Source organism: Sinocyclocheilus rhinocerous, unplaced genomic scaffold (assembly GCF_001515625.1).
Source record: "Sinocyclocheilus rhinocerous isolate Xijiao unplaced genomic scaffold, SAMN03320098_v1.1 scaffold3595, whole genome shotgun sequence".
Lineage (NCBI taxonomy): Eukaryota > Metazoa > Chordata > Actinopteri > Cypriniformes > Cyprinidae > Sinocyclocheilus > Sinocyclocheilus rhinocerous.
In genome coordinates this window covers 225,212-243,201 of record NW_015664998.1, presented here as the reverse complement: position 1 = coordinate 243,201, position 17,990 = coordinate 225,212, and the positions used below count along the sequence as shown (strand labels likewise).

The following is a 17,990-nucleotide window of genomic DNA, read 5'->3' as shown; positions in this document are numbered from 1 at the left end:
ATTACTTGCTAATTATTTCTGTGTAAAGTTTATCTAATTTTACAACATTTTTCCAAAACAAATAATGCCTAAAACTCTAAAATGACTAACTTTACAGCAACAACCTTAAAGTTGCAATGGAATGGCAGTAGCAATAGATATTTTCTTCCGTATTATGATGACATCAGAGTGAAACAGATTATCTGAAAAGGTTTCACTTGGTCAACTGTAAGAAAGGGTTTGTGGTTTATGCAGACAACATGTTTCTGCTTTGAAATCCATTAAAAATTGGCCCCATTCACTTCTACACTAAGTGCCTCACCGCAATACAATAACGTTTCCTTTCAACATTATACTATAAATGCTGAAAATTGAGCTTAACTTGTACTGAACCTGAAATATTTCTATAAATTAAGCCACCTTTTGATTATTTACCATTCCAACTAAAGATTTCCTCTATTTCCCGTTTCTTTTCATCTGAGTTGTTAAACACACTCTTTATAGCCTTGAATTGATTGTGTAAACTTTTAAAATTGCCCCTAATGAACGTTCCTTGTGATAACCTCTATTGTTAATGGAGTTCCTGGTCCAAAAATTGAGCACTTGTTGGCACTTTAAACATTCCTGAAACAAGGATTTGCTGAGAAGAGGGTACTTTGTTCTAAACTTAGTGTTGGCAAAGCTGCCTGTGTGTTCTCTACACTGTGTTGGAAAGACTTTGTCCCACTTAATTATAAAGAATCGGCTCACCTGGACATAATTCATCTATTTATAACAAGGAGAACAAAGAATCAGCCAAACTCAGACAAAAGAGGAGAGTAAGAATTAAAAAGGTGGAGATATCCCAGGTGGAAAAGTTCCTTTCTGCTCTATTTGATACAGATAAAAAAAAATTCCACAGACTCTTGTTTTTTCTTGGGCAAACTTTGAGCCTTCAGAAGCAGGAAATATATATATCAAGTTCTATAAGAATGGGTTGAATTCCTCTGGTGACCCACAGGTTATGTATGAAAAATGTGCCAAACCGAAGCATAAACATATGCAGATCGGACATGAAAAGACAAGCCTCTTAAAATTTATGATCTCATACATATATCCTGTACGTATATAGGCACATAAGTTAGAATCTGTCATCCCTCAACCTGACTGATATGCTTTTTTTCTTTGAGGTTTTGTTGGAGAATGTTCTGTTGAACAGGACCGCAAGTGAGGGGTCTGGGGGAAGCCTCGGATGGGAGCTGGTACGGATGCCTGCTTGAAACTAATCTAGAGAAAGAAATGTTAGGACTGTAATTAAGTGAACACAAAGCAGCCCCTCTTATTCCCACTAGTAACATCCCCCCACGGTTCTGAAGGCTCATCAGTGCTAGAAATGTGAAAAGAAAAGCGGAATCAAATAGACAGAAGACTTAATACAGAGATCTATCCTCTGAGATGACATATATCAGGGCCTGGAGAGGGATCGGGAGACCATTTCTCACCATCCACCACAGCCTGCTTCACTGGCTCTATTCTGGGCACTATTTCAGCCAGATCAGTGAAAGAAGCATTGGGACAGGTTACCTAAATGACAGATAATCAGGGAATTAGTTTGTGAGGAAACAGCCTAATGCTGCAATAAGCAACGCTTATATGAACTCCCTTGCATTAGTGCTCCTGGATTTGTGGAATTCCTCTTGATGTTGGTCTTTGAGCATTGTCTCCCTCACTCCACTCCGGCACCACACGTCAAACACGGTCTTCCCATGCTGGTAGCCAACGTCCTGCAATAACAGAAAAAAGTAATTGCTAGTCAAAGCCAAGGCAACAGAAGTTTCTATAAGATGATGACAGGTCACTCACAGCAATCTCATCAAATTTGCCAAAGTCCAATGTGCCATAGCGATCTATGGGAGGTCGCAGGTACTCGCAGTAGTCACTGTCTTTTACCATCTCCAATTGACGCATAGAACACACGTAAGCCAGACGGGTCTGAATCTCTGCCATGTTCAACACCTAGAGGATATGAAGCCATAAAAATGCATATTTTTGGATGAAAAAGCTTTGACCAGTGAATGCAAGGGAGTAAGGTAATGATGGGAAGCACTTATTTTTTTTATTTTATAAGGGCTTAAAAAGAAAAAAAACTATATTGCACTGTATAAAGGTTTTAAAATGAAGAAAGAAAAGGAAAAAATATCAAATTTGTATATAATATAAATATATATGATATAATTAAATTTCAGATAAATATGACAAATATTTATATACAGCAAGTATATATATATATTATACATATTATTATTATTATTATGTCTAATATGTAATTATATTATTTTTGTAGAAATAGACACACAAACAAATGTTTTGGGATTTGTAATTGAAATGGTTATTCATTTGTAATTGAATAACCCTAATAAATCCCATATTAAATCATCACCATATATCTTCTGACCTTTATTTTCTCTGTAAGAGGGCTCAAGTGTTTCCAGAGCAGCCACCATCCAGATAAAGAGTCTCCATAATTAGTCAGATCGATCTCATCCTGACTGCCAACATCAACGGCAATCACCAACTTGGCACCCATTGAGCGAGCTGTGTCAGCTTTACAGAAATGTAATGTTTAAAATACCATGACAGCTAACATTTCACAATTAGCAGTTTAGAGCTGGGCGACAGGACATTCTACATTTGGCGACAATATAAATGATTATTAACAGATGAAATTTACTATACAGTATATATTGCTTTAGGTGAGTATATGTAAGCAGGTCAAACTTATAAATGTAATACCTATAATAAATGTAAAAAATCTAATTTTGCAGCCTAAGAGTACAATAGGACACTTAACCAGGTAGGTTATTGATGTAGCCTCCATCCATGAGCAAGTGTCCATCTTTAGGGTCACATAAAGGAGGAAGATACCCAGAGAGAGACATACTGGCACGCACGTATCTCCACAGAGAGCCTAAAAGAGAGTGTACATGTTAAGCTCTGTCACAAAAGATGAAAGATGAAGATGACAAGTTTTAGAGATAAAGTAGTAACCATCAGTGTGCACTCTCATGGAGGAGGCAGTGATGTCTGTGGTGATGTTGAAATATGGGATCCAAAGGTCCTACAATAAAAAGACAGACATATGCTCAAGATTTCGACTTACATAAGAATATGATGTTTATATAACTATGTTTAAAATAGTTTGTATTGAGTCAAGTGTTTAACAATTTGAACCTCAATTTGTTTGTCCTGGAAGATTCCACTAATGCTGGAGTTAAATGATGCTCCAGTAAACATGGATGTCACTGGGTAGGTCAAGTCTGTGATCTTCTTAAATATGGATCCAAAATCCTGTCGTGCACAAAAAAAAGAAAAAGAAAACTCAATTCATGGTTCTACATGTACTGTATGAATGTTAGTGTTCATTGCGTAAAGGTCTCACCATGGCCCACTGGCGTGCCCTAACAGTCATACGACTGACACTTCGCTCTTCAGCATAGAGTGCTCCTATCAAGGAACCGATGGAAGTGCCACCAATCAGATCCACAGGGATCCCCGCCTCACTCAATGCTCGAATGATGCCCACCTGAGAGCAGCCTCTGCGGGTATAGTGTGTTTTCATATACACACATTGGCTTAGAGTACTTACTTGTGCATTGTGTGATATTAGTATCATTTTATAAAGCACTTTAAAGGTAAAGTGGATAATTTTCATTAAACAATACATTTCATCACTGTTTAATGTGTAAAAACAACTAAAAGTCAGTCATTTGTTGGTTGACTTTCTGAATGAGTGTGAACACTGGTCCTGTGATGCTTTGAAAACATTGCTTGAGTGACGTGTCAACTTCTGGATCAACCAATGGCATGAATTTAGGGCGGGGCTAGTGTTTGACTGACAAGAGGCAGAGCAAACAGGGCGGTGGGTGATTTTGGGAAACCTATGATTCCATTTCATGCTGCTAGTCATATAAAAATTACACACTTCACCTTCAAACATACTTCATCATACGTAAGTCTGTACGAAAGATTTAAAAAGTCTAGATTTCAAGTATACCACAGAGACAATTATATATATAATTGCAGTTACAGAATCACCCAACAGAAAAATTGTCACCACTACGTGAAGTAGATTAGGCATTTAATTCCCCATTATATATCATGTTTTGACCCACCTTTAACAAGTCGCTGATTACGACTGATAGCAGGCAGGGACAGAGAGTAGACAAAGAGTCGCTATCATCGAGAGAAAACACAGACGCATGCTGAGCATGTGAACCCCAATACAACACTAATGAGTTAGAAATGACAAAAATTAGGATTAGTTGATGGGCACAAAATTACAAAACCTAAGTGGATTCAAACTTCTAATAAATGCAAAGGATAAATAGTTCAAGAGACAACTAAACTACAGATGATGGAAGAAGTCAACGTTCTACTAATATCAACATGCTTTTACTAGATTATGTATGTGAGAAATGTTGTTGGCAGCAGGCCACATGGATTGAGGTGGAACAGAATAACTGGTGATGAAGGGGAAGACAAATTTGTACCTGGCCCCCCCTCCTCCCAGCACCAGAGCGATAGCGTTGCCTGTCAGGATCTGAGCCAGATGCGAGAAGTCAGAATGTCGGTCGGGAGCCTTCTCAAATACCCGCTGATACATCTCTCTCTGACAGGAGAAGAGGACAGTGGGAGTTTGCACGGATAAGAGATGATAATGAGTAGATCAGATCACACAGAAAAAGTTTTGAAGAATATTCAGTTAATAAAAGTGGATGGGGTCCAGCTGCATTACAGAAACTTCTTAATTCCTGATTTAAGATTGGAAAAGTTCTTTCTTCAGTGAAATGACCATGGTTACTAAACAGATATGATAAGATTCAGAGTTAGAATGTTTCTGGAATACAGCATCATAAATGAGTCACAATAGCCTATAAAACTCAAACACTAGTTGTCTGAAGCCATTCGATAGCTTTGCTTGAACTGTGTGAAATGTCTCGTTTTTCACTGCAATCCTTGCCTTAAAATCTTGTTTGACAGTCATAATCCCCATTCCAAAGGTATGGGATTCATTACCTACTTCCATTGGCAATAAGAAATTGCTCCAAACATACCTTTTTATTAAAGCTTTTAATAGTTAATTATTATTAGTTTTATGCTTGGTAAGGTTAATTTGCTAATATGTTTTCCTGCCTATGGCCCGAGAAAGCAGCATCCCCACGACCCAACATATGATTAGTTATATTTTAGTACCATTGAGTTAATTTTCATTTTATTTTAGGTGATCAACTGCTTTATGGTTTTAGTTTTAGCAATCTAAAATAAATCTGCACTGCACTTGTCATTTGGGAAATGGATGGATTTGACATGATAATAGCATTCACATTTGCAACAACAATAGAATGTTAACACAGGTACCACTTTGGGCAGACTCCTCCTGGAAAAGACCCTGTGGGGGCAGGACAGGTGCAGATGTCTAGAGATCCAGCTGCGCATGTTGAGCCATTCTGCTGTGCCTCTGGGTGGAGGCCCGTCCTCACGGTGTAACAGGACCAGCTCCTTCTGAGCTCTCACAGCACTGCTCTCTAGCATACGCTCCCGCTGATACCATAAACAGAGCCAAAAAGCTCAGTTTACCAAACAGAAATGTATGTCTATGTGAGGCAATCCCCCTCCATTCTATATAGATCAGTTTTTATTAGGCTACTGATATGACTGGAGTCTTCATCTCATGTGAGTACATGATTTTAAAAATACGCTTCAAAAGTAGTATTTACTTCTTTATAGGCAAAACCATTTTAATGACTACTGACTTCTCCCACAGTGGGCTCCTGTTCCCCCAGACCCACTATGATGATGCAGTCCGCCTGTCTGATGCAACGTTAAGAACTGTCAGACTGATACAGAACAATCCGGTGGATGTCCTCTTGTTGACCCAACCAGCTTGATAAACGGTACTCATGAACACTGAAAAGGAAATAATAAATCAAATAAACAGTACGTTTGACTAATGTGACTGGAAAAAAAATGCATTCCAATTTGCATACTAGCCATTCTAAATGGTATGCGACATTAGAATTAGTGCTCCCCAAACCATAGTCCACTGAAAACAGCATGTCAAAGGTGACTTGATGATATATGATTTCCAGTCAGTGGAATTTTTAGTGGTCATTTTAGACTCTTTCAGTTGCAGAAAAATGGTAAGGAATGCAAAAGTTGCTTCAGTGTTTTTGCATGCATGAATCTAAAAGGTAAGTAGGCCATAATGATTTTGAAGGTAAATGAATTTAGCTAGATGTTAACACCTACAATACATACAGATGCTAACGCTACAAAGGAAGTCTGTGAAATCAAGAAAATTTATGACGTGGTAGTGTGCCCAAATCTGGCATACTGTCTTTATACATACTATTAAATAATATAAGTATGTTTTTCCCATTACCAGTGAGGTACACACTTCTAGTGCATAGTATGCAAGTATACAACGCTCACCTGTCCAAGGCTGCAACACCCAGGCGCTGTTTGATGATGTCACTGGTTAGAAGCAAAGTGGGGCCTAATTAAAACATAAAGAAGATAAGTTAAGACAGTCAACTTAGTATCAGCTTTCCTTTGAGGCAAATTAAGGAGGGAAAAGAGACCAATAGCTGACCAATAGCACTGAGAGCATGCTGCAGCTCCAGCGTGAAGGCAGTCAAAGGCACCTCCTCAGACACAGGCAGTATGGCAACCGTAGACAGATTGGCGGCTGGGTTACCTGCGTCCCACTTACTGCTTGGGGTGTGAAAACCCAGACTGCGCACTGTGAAGATCATTAATGTGCATTAGGGAAAATACAAAACACAAATACATAGAAATGTTTCACAATCACACACCTGACAGTGGACCATTCACTTGCTGCATGTTGCCCAAGATTTTCTGCCCAAGAAGATGAATCAGGCGCGTCACAACCTATGAAGGAGTGTGACATGTTAATATAGGCAATAGAATATTATGAGATATGTTAATGAGTGTTTTTTTTTTTGGGATATGGTGTAACCTGTGGGTATTTCCTCTTAATAGAATTGAGAGCTCCTTCGGGCAGTTTGGCCAGTTCAGAGTCTCGGACTGCATGGACTGTAGTGGCTCTGTTCAAACGAGTCAAAGCTTCCACCTAATATCAAACACACACTTTCACAGACAGAAACTGCAGCAGCATTTGTTTAAACACTCAATTATTTTAAATAATAATTTTTCTAAATAATATTTTTTTACATTTTAATCATATGTTCTAAAAGTTTATTTTGTCAACTAGCAGTACACTAGCATATAGATGGTGAGCCAGGTGGCCCACCATCTCTCCAGGGTGAGCCACAAAAAGACACGTTTCGTCCTCTCTGTCAATCAGTCTCTGGTACACATGGAGAGTTCCTGAGATGACAAACTGCACGCTCACATCCTGTCACAGACACAAAGTAGAAATGGATTCACGTGTGATTTGTAATTGATAATTACACTATTACTGAAAAATGAAGGGGAGTCAAAGTGATAGGTAACTTTCTACCTGGTCTCCCTCGCTTGCAACAACAGAACCTGCCTTAACTTGTCTCAGAGTCACCCTATCTTCCAGAAGACTGGGGTCCTGAAGCACAAAGCTACATTTTTATATTACATAAATAATACATAATACGCAATATTCCAAACATTATAATTACATTTAACTTATTACTTCATTAGAACAATATAATTAATGTGGCCTGACCTGAAGCTGAATAATTTTAAGGAAGTCCCTCTTGGCAGCTTGGAAAATGGCATTAACTTTACAATGGTGGATGTGGCTGGATTGCCCCCCGGCGTCTGAGTAGTGAAACACAGCTGAAGGAGAATGTTGCATTGCAAATGCACATGTGAGATATACAGAATATAAACAAATGTGAGGAAAAAGAAGGACAGTTTATGTCTTTTTCTGTTATAAAATTACGCCAAGGTACCTTATGAATGACAATAGGACTTGTAGGGGCTTCCTCTTTTGTAATGCTTGCTCTATCAAAGGTCATATAGTAGTCAGGAGACCCTGCTGTAAGATAAGCACACATTACCACACTCAAAAATGTTCATTATGAATGTAGAAAAGCATTATGTACAGTGTCCAAATCAGTATTGGGTATTTTGCAAAAGGTGCATGGAGAAGCACTACCATGGGTGCCGTCAAAAGGTGTTGACAGTGAGCGAGACTTCCTGAATAAAGCAGTTGGACTTTCTGTATGATGATTCCCACCATCTTAAAAAACAAAATAGCAAGTAAGACATAAAGGGTGCTTTATAAATCTTAGTGATCTTTTTTCTTTTTTTTTTGGATATTAGGAAAGTTTGAACAAAATTATACAAATCAAAAATCTGCCTTAAACGTAAATGATTCTCAGCAAATATTTGTATTCAACTACATACACAAACATACCCTCTCCTCTGTACATCTGACTTGTGTCACTGTAATGGTCCGTTGACCTCTGTGGGAATTTTTCAGTAATTTCTTCAGTTGTCTGTGAGTGTCTGCGTAGTCCTTTGCCTGGACTGGCCTCTCCTACAACACTGGCCACTGAGACTAGTGGAACAGCTTGACTTTCCTACATGATATGATAGTAATGGTCTATTCAACATACAGTGGGTACGGAAAGTATTCAGACCCCCTTACATTTTTCACTCTTTGTTATATTGCAGCCATTTGCTAAAATCATTTAAGTTAAATTTTTTTCCTCATTAATGTACACACAGCACCCCATATTGACAGAACAGGACCTCAGACTGGAACTAAGGTTTACCTTCCAACAAGACAATGACCCTAAGCACACAGCTAAAATAACGAAGGAGTGGCTTCACAACAACTCTGTGACTGTTCTTGAATGGCCCAGCCAGAGCCCTGACTTAAACCCAATTGAGCATCTCTGGAGAGACCTAAAAATGGCTGTCCACCAACGTTTACCATCCAACCTGACAGAACTGGAGTGGATCTGCAAGAGGGAATGGCAGAGGATCCCCAAATCCATGTGTGAAAAACTTGTTGCATCTTTCCCAAAAAGGCTCATGGCTGTATTAGATCAAAAGGGTGGTTCTACTAAATACTGAGCAAAGGGTCTGAATACTTAGGACCGTGTGATATTTCAGTTTTTCTTTTTTTTTAATAAATCTGCAAAAATGTCAACAATTCTGTGTTTTTCTGTCAATATGGGGTGCTGTGTGTACATTAATGAGGAAAAAAAATTAACTTAAATGATTTTAGCAAATGGCTGCAATATAACAAAGAGTGAAAAATGTAAGGGGGTCTGAATACTTTCCGTACCCACTGTATGTAGTGTAATAAATACTGTAATACACACAGATCACAACACATTAGCTGCCGAACAGCACTGCCAGACGACTGGAGCTTGAATTCTATGCACTGTTTATTATGGAAAAGAATCAATATCTCTTGTAGGATGGCGGGACAAGGTACCAACCTCACATTTTTCAGCATATACAGGACCTCAGAGGGCAGGTGAGAGTTCTGCATGTCAAATTCAGTCAGATCTGCTTCCAAGAGTGAAGGTGGAGGCTCTTTCGGCTGAAGTGTTGGTGGTTCCCTTCGGATACGCAGGATTCTGATCAAGAGATGGATAGGATGTTTAGATGGTAATGGCTTTGCTTTTAAATGTGTGATTTTTCTTGGTTTGTGACTTTCCACATACTTGCGAGCTATTGATAGAACTTTTGTTCTTTTTCTGGTTCACTTTTGAGATACTGGACCTGAGTTGGCTGGTGAGGACAAGGTCTGGACCTGAATGGCCACAAATAACAACACTGCAAAAATCATCTCATGACCATCGTATTAACCATAGTTTTGTTGACAGTAACACAAGTAACAAGGTAGCTTATTTTCCATCTAAAGTAACAAGTTCTGGTACCTTTCTCATTATCTTCCTGCCATAAAACATCACTTTGTCTCTTTTTCTGAATCGATATTTAGGACCTTCAGCTTGCTCTTCTCCTGGAAAATCAAAGGAAAAACAGTTGATGAAAAACTCAAAATCTTAAAACTTCATATTTCACATATTATGTTTATTGAAGAAGCACTTGTGGAAAATCATTTACAAAATCATTAAATCATCAACAATGTCACACTCACCAGACTCGTATCTTCTGTGCAGAAAAAAGCAACAATACTGATAAATGAAATTGCAACAGCAGCTCCAATCAGCACACCAGTCCACTGTATTAGGAAATGACAATAAAGACATTAATAAAGCTTGTCTGTAAGACAAACAATTCGGACCACTGAGTCACTAAAACAGGTGGAATTGTCATATACCATGGAGCTCTGTAACTGATCCTCTATGAAGTGCTGCATGCGAGCCTTGATCTCACTCCCAGATGGCAGCACTAGCTAGAATACCCAAAAACACAACAAAATCATCATTATAAACCACACCGCACAGGAAAAGAGAGCCTGAGCAACCACAATGCGAATTTAGCCCAATAGGACCAAATCCGCTAACATAACGGTTACTTTTTCAATCTCAGGTGAGGTTGATCTAGGAAATGGGGAGCTTCTCTGAACACAGTCCTGGTCAATGATTGTTTCACTGTGTAAATTACAAGACAGATACTTTTGGACAAAGTCCAGTTTACTCTTATGGGGTTGTCTCTTTAAGAAGTGTAGCTACTGCAGATCATTTTAGCAGGAAGGATGATTAATAGTAAATAGCCTGGCTTTATATATGTATTTATTCATTCACAAACACTCACATTCACTGGGTGTTAGCCAGTTGTTTAAAATCAAAAACAAAAATTTTCTTTAGTATGTTTTACCGGATATATAGTATTGCGCACATCTTCTTTTTCTTCCATATCTTACAGTAAGGAGAAAGTAGAAATCCACACATTTGACACAAATTAAAAATCGAATTATCTACATCATGCTTATTTTATAACTCACAATGTCCACACAACATTTATTTTGAAAGATGAAGCTCGCGATTATGGTAAGGGGCGTTACATTTCCGACGAGTGCTTGCGGTGTTCGGCCAATCACAATGCACTGGGTCAGCTGGCCAATCAGAGCAGACTAAGCTTGTCAGAAGGAGGGACTTTGTAGAAAACGAAGCGTTTGAGAGAGGTGGGGCATAGAGGACCTACAATAATGTAAAGTATTTGAAAAATAATGTGTTTTTCACATTGTCGTGTTTTTTTGTCTGCTCCCATTTGCATGACAAAGATTTTTATCTTTGCTCACTTTGCCTAAATGTCTGCCATTGTTTTTTATTTTATATTTTGTTAAGGTGTAAGAGGTGTTATGTTTCTGCACTCTTCCATTTTTAGCAAATTAAGAAAACTTTGTCTAAAATAATTTTTGTGATGGTTTGTATTTTTTGTGCTCTGTATGGAACATCAGTGCCTGTTTAAGTGATGAACTCCATTACTTGTGTTTGTTTTCAGACATGATAACAGACGTTTAATACTTGTGCTACAAATTTTTGGCCTGTGCTACAAAACTTTCAACCTCTGTAGCACCAGTGCTATGTGAAAAAAAGTTAACGTACAGCCCTGTAATTTGTTTTTTGAACATTAAAGCATGTCAACATATTCTGTTACACCAAATACACAAAATAATGATCTTTAAAAAAGCATCATATGACCCCTTTATTAAAATAGCATTAACACCTATTTCTACTAAATATGAGTTAAAACTTCATACAACAGCAGCACACTTTCCAAAATGTGTCATAGCAACAAATGTGATGGGAAAATATTTGCAATTTGAATCTTCCCGCACATAGTCATGATGGCCTGTTGACACCATTACCATCAAATAGTACTGTATTTCACCTCTAATCTTTCTTCAGGAAAAAACATTGGAAATGAGGATTTGATTGCTTTAGGCCGGGCTGCAGGAGGGATGTGGCTCTGGGTCAGAGAGGTAAACACAGTTCTGTTGTTTACACACAAGCCGCGGCTGTAAACACGCACTTGTAATCAAATACACTATTAATCACTGTAATCACAAGATTGTAAAAACATTATGTGGTTGTATAACGCGAAGATCATACATGCAAATAATGTCAATAAATAAATGGAAAATACCTTAGGAACGGCGTTTTCAATCTGTTTTTGTCACTCTCAATGCACTTTAAAATCTCCCAAGGATTCCATTCACGATGTCAGTACCCCACCGATTAGCCAGATCCTTCAAGAAAACAATCCACACAGTCCTATTAAACAGGCCCAAACTAAGCCTAAACGAGCCCAGTTTCTTACGTTGGGGATTTGGATTATGGAGGAGGGAGAATTGCTTAATTTCACTGATCAGAGATGTACTCTATCATAAACCTATATTATGATAAACTGCAACTTTTTGCAAATTAATGTCTTTTTAATAATTATACATATATTTTAATTCCAATATTTTTTATATATATATTTGTTTAATAATTAAAAAAACTATGCAACTTGCGACTCAGTAATATATATATATATATATATATATAAAAACAAGCCCAAAGAAACTTATAACATGGCAACACTGTCGAGGACGAACGCCAAGCCGCTAATCAGTATTCGCTGCTCCTACTGGCTCGCTCCATGCTGATCTGGCCAATCACAGTGGATTTCTTTACCACGCTTAACGTGGGACTACAGTGTGATCTTCTTGAAAGCACAGTAGCACACTGTTCAAGGTTAGTGTGTGTCTTTTTAATGATTTCTACATTATGTTTCATTACATTATACTTTATATACGTGGCCAGCAACGTTTTCATTATTTTATCGCGAACGGTTTTGACAGCACAACTGTAATAAGCTTTCATTCTTCATTTTGAGCCAGTGTTTCTAAAAAGTAAGACGGCCTTTAAAAATATGTCAAGATGTTAATTTTGTTGTCATTCTTGATACATAATTGATTAATGATGACAGTTAATATGTATTAATATTTACAATGTTCACGCTTACTGCCAACCTACAACTGCACATGGAGCATCAGTTCACCTGCTGTAACTCCTTCTTAACATACTGTTGCAACCAGTTAATGCCCAAATAACAGAAATACTACAATTTTTGTTACTACTGTAAAATTGTATTGAGTTTATATCTCATTCAAACAATGAGAAATATATATATAGTGTAACATTGTTAAAAATATAATTAATTTGCCTAAGTAATGTTATGAAATTGTTCTAAACATAATTAAAATAAAATGATTTCTGAACAGGTTGTTGCTGCAGTTAAATCACTGTAAAATGGGGATGCTGTCAGCTCTGGTGCGGGGGCTCGTGAGAGGAGCTGACAGAATGGCTGAGTTCACGAGCAAGCGCGGGCCCAGGACATTCTACAAGAGCAGAGGCGCCAGACCCACTGGAGTCCTCACCTCCAGCAGAAAGTTCATACCTGTACAGGCCATGATACCAGAGTTTGTGGTGCCCAATCTGGAAGGATTTAACCTGAAACCGTATGTGTCATACAAGACCCCATCAGGGACAGAGCAGCCCATGACTCCAGAGATGCTCTTCAATCAAGTGGTGGCCCCACAGATCGAGAGAGACATTGAAGAAGGGGTTTTCAATGAGGAGAATCTTGAGAAATATGGATTAGAGAAAACACAAGAGGGGAAGCTGTTCAAGATGCATCCCAGGAACTTTGTTCGTTAAATGGACTTTGTGTTTCAGTGATTTGCTGATGGACTGTAAACAAGTGTGTGATGTTTTCTTCAACTTTTCAATGAACAGAAGTCATGAAAAATTAAAACCATTTCATATTTAGCTCTTCATCTGGAAATTCTTAAAAGCTACTGGAACGAAAATTGTCCAACCCTTAGCAAAACTGATATATTGCCAGTGAATAATTTCACAAAGCAGCGGCTTTCAAACTGGGGTTGGGGTCAATAGAAATTTTTACAGAAAAATGTAAAAATAAGATTTCAATAAAAATGACAATTAGATGAGTAAAGAAAAGAAAAAAATAGATGAATAAACAAACTTTTGATTAAATAAATGGATTCGAATAAATAAGTAAATAAAATAAATAAATATAGTACTATAACAGCACTATGATTAGGAAAAGAAAACATAACTATGCAACTTGCAAGAAACGGAATATTTTCCAAATAATATTTTAGACATATGCTGTAAAAAAAATATTATTATACATTAGATCATAAAAGATGATAGATTACATAATAAAAAACGTAAAAATATAAAATTAGACTTTTTTTTTTTTTAAACAAATGTTTGATTAAATAGAGTAAATTAATAAAACAGTACTACGGTGATTAGGAAAAGAAAAAGACTGTGTACCTAAATAGAAACTAAATATTGTCTTTTAGATATATAATAATAACATTTTTTTATAATACAAGTAGAAACCATATAGATGCCTCTTAAATTTTAGGATGGGGGTCTCTTGCAAAGGTATAATCATATTTGGGGGTATTTAAAAAAAAAAAAGTAAAACCCCAGCCTTAGAGAAACACAATTTTACAAAAGAAATAAATGTAGACACGTGTATTTATTAATAGGGTTATGGTTTATTTGTTATAAAAGGTCTTTGTCTGGTTCTCAATGTAAAACTAGAAAAGGTCCTTTACATTTTCTAGCTAAAATATATAGTCAGAAATTGACATTCAGTTGAAATAAAGATCGAGTATCTCAAAATTGCATATACTGAGTGCTAAGCAATACTGTAGATGTTACAGCAACACAATGCATCGAAATGTGCAGGTCCAAATAACCTCAACTTAAAAGCTTTTTAAAGCCCATCATATCGGCTGTGCTCAGGAAGAGGGGGCGGGTTCAGACGGCTTCTGTTGTTCCTCTGGGCTCCAGTCCCATCTCCACACGTGCATCATGTGGTCGTAGAAGGAGCAGGTAGCCATCAGGCAGGACAGAGACTGGGAGTCTCTAGCAGGGCTGGTGAAGGGGTCTGGAATTGAACTTTTTTCTGGTAAAGAACACTGGTCGGGTATGTACCGCCCCGAGTCATCCTCCAGAGAGGTGTCAAAGCTGCCAGTGGGCGATTCATACTGGATCCTGAGATGGCCTCCAGACTCTGTGAGCCCAACGCTGGTTTGGGGAGGTTCTTGAGGAGATGGGGGTGTGGAGTTGCTTAGGGGGAGTCTGGACCAGTCTGCTCCATATGCTAAGGAGTTGTGTAGAATATAGGAGGCCAGAACTGGGCATGGTGCATCTTGTCCCTCTACAAACATGAATATTAGGGAGAAAAAAAAAAGCATAAAGAGTAGAATTCAAAATCAAGAATGTTCAAAAGTTAGGGGTCAGTATGATTTTTAATATGTTTGATAGAAGTGTCTTATGTTCACCAAGGCTGCATTTATTTGATCAAAAATACAGTAAAAACAGTAATATTGTTAAATATTATTACAGTTTAAAAGAACCGTTTTCTATTTTAGCACATTTTATCAGCAGCCATTATTCCAGTGTCACCTGATCCTTCAGAAACCATTCTAATATGCTCAGGGAACATTTCTTATTATTAATAATGATGAAAACAGTTGTGCTGGTTAATATTTTTGTGCAAACCATGATACAGTTTTGTAAAAACAAAAACAAAAAAAAAACACTATTTGAAATAGAAATAACATGTATATCTGTTTCTTTTGATCAATTTAATGCATTCTTGCTGAATAAAAAAACAAAACAAAGGGGCACATCAGTGAGTGTAATTCTTACCCATAGCTTTCTGGCAGTGGAGAATGTGGAAATCATTATGCATGCATGCTGCTAGCAGCAGGTGCTCTTGACTGGGGTGCCACTTGAGTCTCCACACACCTCCACCCACTGCAGTCTCACTCAAGGGCTGCTTCATGTTCCTCCCATCCCAGAGCAACAAGTTCTCATCATAGCTGCAAGAGGAACAAAAACATGTACATTTGTTATATGATTAAATATTGTGTGGTCAAGTGAATTTGCCGTTGGCCAACTGTACTTTTGCGTCCATTCATTTTTCATTTTTTAACACAGAAATGAAATATGGAAAATGCATTTTTTTTCTGTAATGGTTCAAACACTGATGAATAGAATAAGCAGACAGTTTTTATTATTCAAAATTCATATTTCATAAAAAATCATAAAAATGATATAAAGCTTGTTTTTTTAATGTATATAAATGCTACATTTAATTTCTAGCTTTTTTAGCGTCTCTATACAGACGCCATAAGCGCCCTCTCGCGCTACTGATGTGACACATGACTATCTGAGCTGTATGATGTTTTTGACATAGAGTGAAAAACATTTAGCAAATTATGAAAAAATAATTTTTAATTTATCAGCAAATAACTCAGCACTACATCAAATTGGCTACATGCACATACATAAAGTTCAAACTCTAAGCTTTCAAATGATATACATTTTTAGTTGATCAAGGCAGTGGTTCGAAAAATATGATTAGTAATTTTTAGCAGAGGAGGGGGGCGTCCCGCCCATGGTACACTCCGTTTTAGAGGGACTACTTGGCACTCGTTGAAGAGGTGAAAATAATTACATTCATTAAATAGTGTTTTTAAGCTTTAAAATGATACCTATTTTGTGTTATTTCATTCAGTGGTTGCTTAGTAATTTGATTATGATTTTTTTTCGTGGGGGGTCTCGGGTTTAAAGGGTTAAGTTAGAATCCACTCAAAACACCACAGTTTTGTTCAGTGCTGCATGCTCGGGAGTCTCATAACAAACAAAGTGTAACATGATGTAAATAAGAGATTCATTGTGCAGTGTACAGCTTCATTGATTATAACGGAACTTTGTGAGATCACGATAAACTGAAACGAGCGACGCTTTTTGATTATAAGCGGAGTGCTCTTTGCGTGCTTTCTTGGTTACAATCCATTCGGAATAAGTTTTGTTTTTCATGATGCTAAGAGGACCAGTGACCGCTTACACGCTGCAAAGTTTCAGGAGTGACATCGGCATATAAATGCGGCATTTATATGTGGATGTCACTATCAATGCAATAATAGTGATAACCATAACAATAGACAAGGCAAAAATATGGCAAAATAGATGTAGGCTACATTAAGACTAGATCACCCTCACTATTTTCAGAAGTCTCAGTGATTTGATTCTGGAACCGGGCCTGCCTGTATCTGGAGAAGTAAGAGAAATTATAATTGTATATATTTATATATTATATTTATATATTTACCATATTAAAGCCTCCTGTGTATAGCGCTCTAACACGATGAACTGTACATGCTTTGAGCGACCATCTCTGATACGGTGACCCAGATAGCACACATAAATTATGACAACATTATACCCCATCATATAATTTCATGATGATAAAGGTCTGTTTTAAAATCAGATTTTAAAGTATTTGGTCTCTAATGTATTAGGTCTCTGCATTGTTTCAGAAACGGCTCTAGTTCTCAACTGAACGTCTGTGAAAAGCATTACTTCTAAATAATTTCGCCAAAGAAAACTTGTAAAATTGACATTGTTCTATATTAATTTGTGCATTTTGAAAATGTTAATTAAAAGGTGCAAAAAGTCATAAACAAAAATCAGAAAAAAAGTCAATATTTCACTTTTTGGGGCAGCATTTTGTTTGTACAATTTTGGTTTTCAACATAGCATTTAAAAATACAACAACCGTTCTTTTTTCATTTTTTTCATCATAGTTAAAAAAACGAATGGAATGAATGAATGAATGAATGAATGAATGGACGCAAAAGTACACGGACCCAACAGAAAGCTGCTTGGCTTGAAAGCAATGTCTCTGTGAAGAGTGCTTCATAAACCACTACACTATTGACAACCAGTGCTTGAAGTGGGCCGGTACGCACCGGTACGCAGAACCGGCACTTCTATATTTTAGCCTTTAGAGTACCTGCACTTTTTTGTGCGTAGCGGCACTTCTGACAAGGGAGTACCGGCACTTCTTTTTTTTCCACTTCAAGCACTGTTGACAATAGACAGTGGACCTTTTTTGCCCATGAAATTTCACAAATGTGACCAAATGATGATGCAAATCTTCCCACACAGTGAGGTAGACATGTGGGGGCGTGTTTAAACGAGGCG

General features: G+C 37.4%; 2 protein-coding genes and 1 pseudogene across 4 annotated transcripts in view; 1 reads left to right on the top strand and 2 right to left on the bottom strand.

Annotated features, from left to right (window-relative positions):
* Window positions 1–1,109: 1,109 nt before the first annotated feature.
* Window positions 1,110–10,468, bottom strand: LOC107730705 (patatin-like phospholipase domain-containing protein 7; annotated as a pseudogene).
* A 2,054-nt stretch (window positions 10,469–12,522) lies between these two features.
* Window positions 12,523–13,796, top strand: mrpl41 (mitochondrial ribosomal protein L41). Of its 3 annotated transcripts, none has more exons than XM_016541595.1 (2): window positions 12,523–12,644; window positions 13,175–13,793. In XM_016541595.1, exons 1-2 carry the CDS (start codon window positions 12,550–12,552, stop codon window positions 13,608–13,610), a joined length of 531 nt encoding a protein of 176 aa, XP_016397081.1. In that variant the 5' UTR covers window positions 12,523–12,549; the 3' UTR covers window positions 13,611–13,793. The 3 variants fall into 3 exon arrangements, with proteins under 3 accessions (XP_016397081.1, XP_016397082.1, XP_016397083.1); XM_016541596.1 differs by lacking the exon at window positions 12,523–12,644 and adding an exon at window positions 12,659–12,758 and having other exon boundaries at window positions 13,175–13,796; XM_016541597.1 differs by lacking the exon at window positions 12,523–12,644 and adding an exon at window positions 12,659–12,802 and having other exon boundaries at window positions 13,175–13,796.
* A 683-nt stretch (window positions 13,797–14,479) lies between these two features.
* The window catches only part of dph7 (diphthamide biosynthesis 7), a 12,522-nt gene continuing 9,011 nt past the window's right edge, over window positions 14,480–17,990 (bottom strand). The window contains exons 8-9 of the mRNA XM_016541617.1: window positions 15,648–15,820; window positions 14,480–15,153 (exon numbers count right to left, since the gene is read on the bottom strand). Of these exons, the coding sequence (XP_016397103.1) occupies window positions 14,732–15,153; window positions 15,648–15,820 (595 nt within the window). The 3' untranslated portion in view covers window positions 14,480–14,731. The remainder of the gene's footprint in view (window positions 15,154–15,647; window positions 15,821–17,990) is intronic.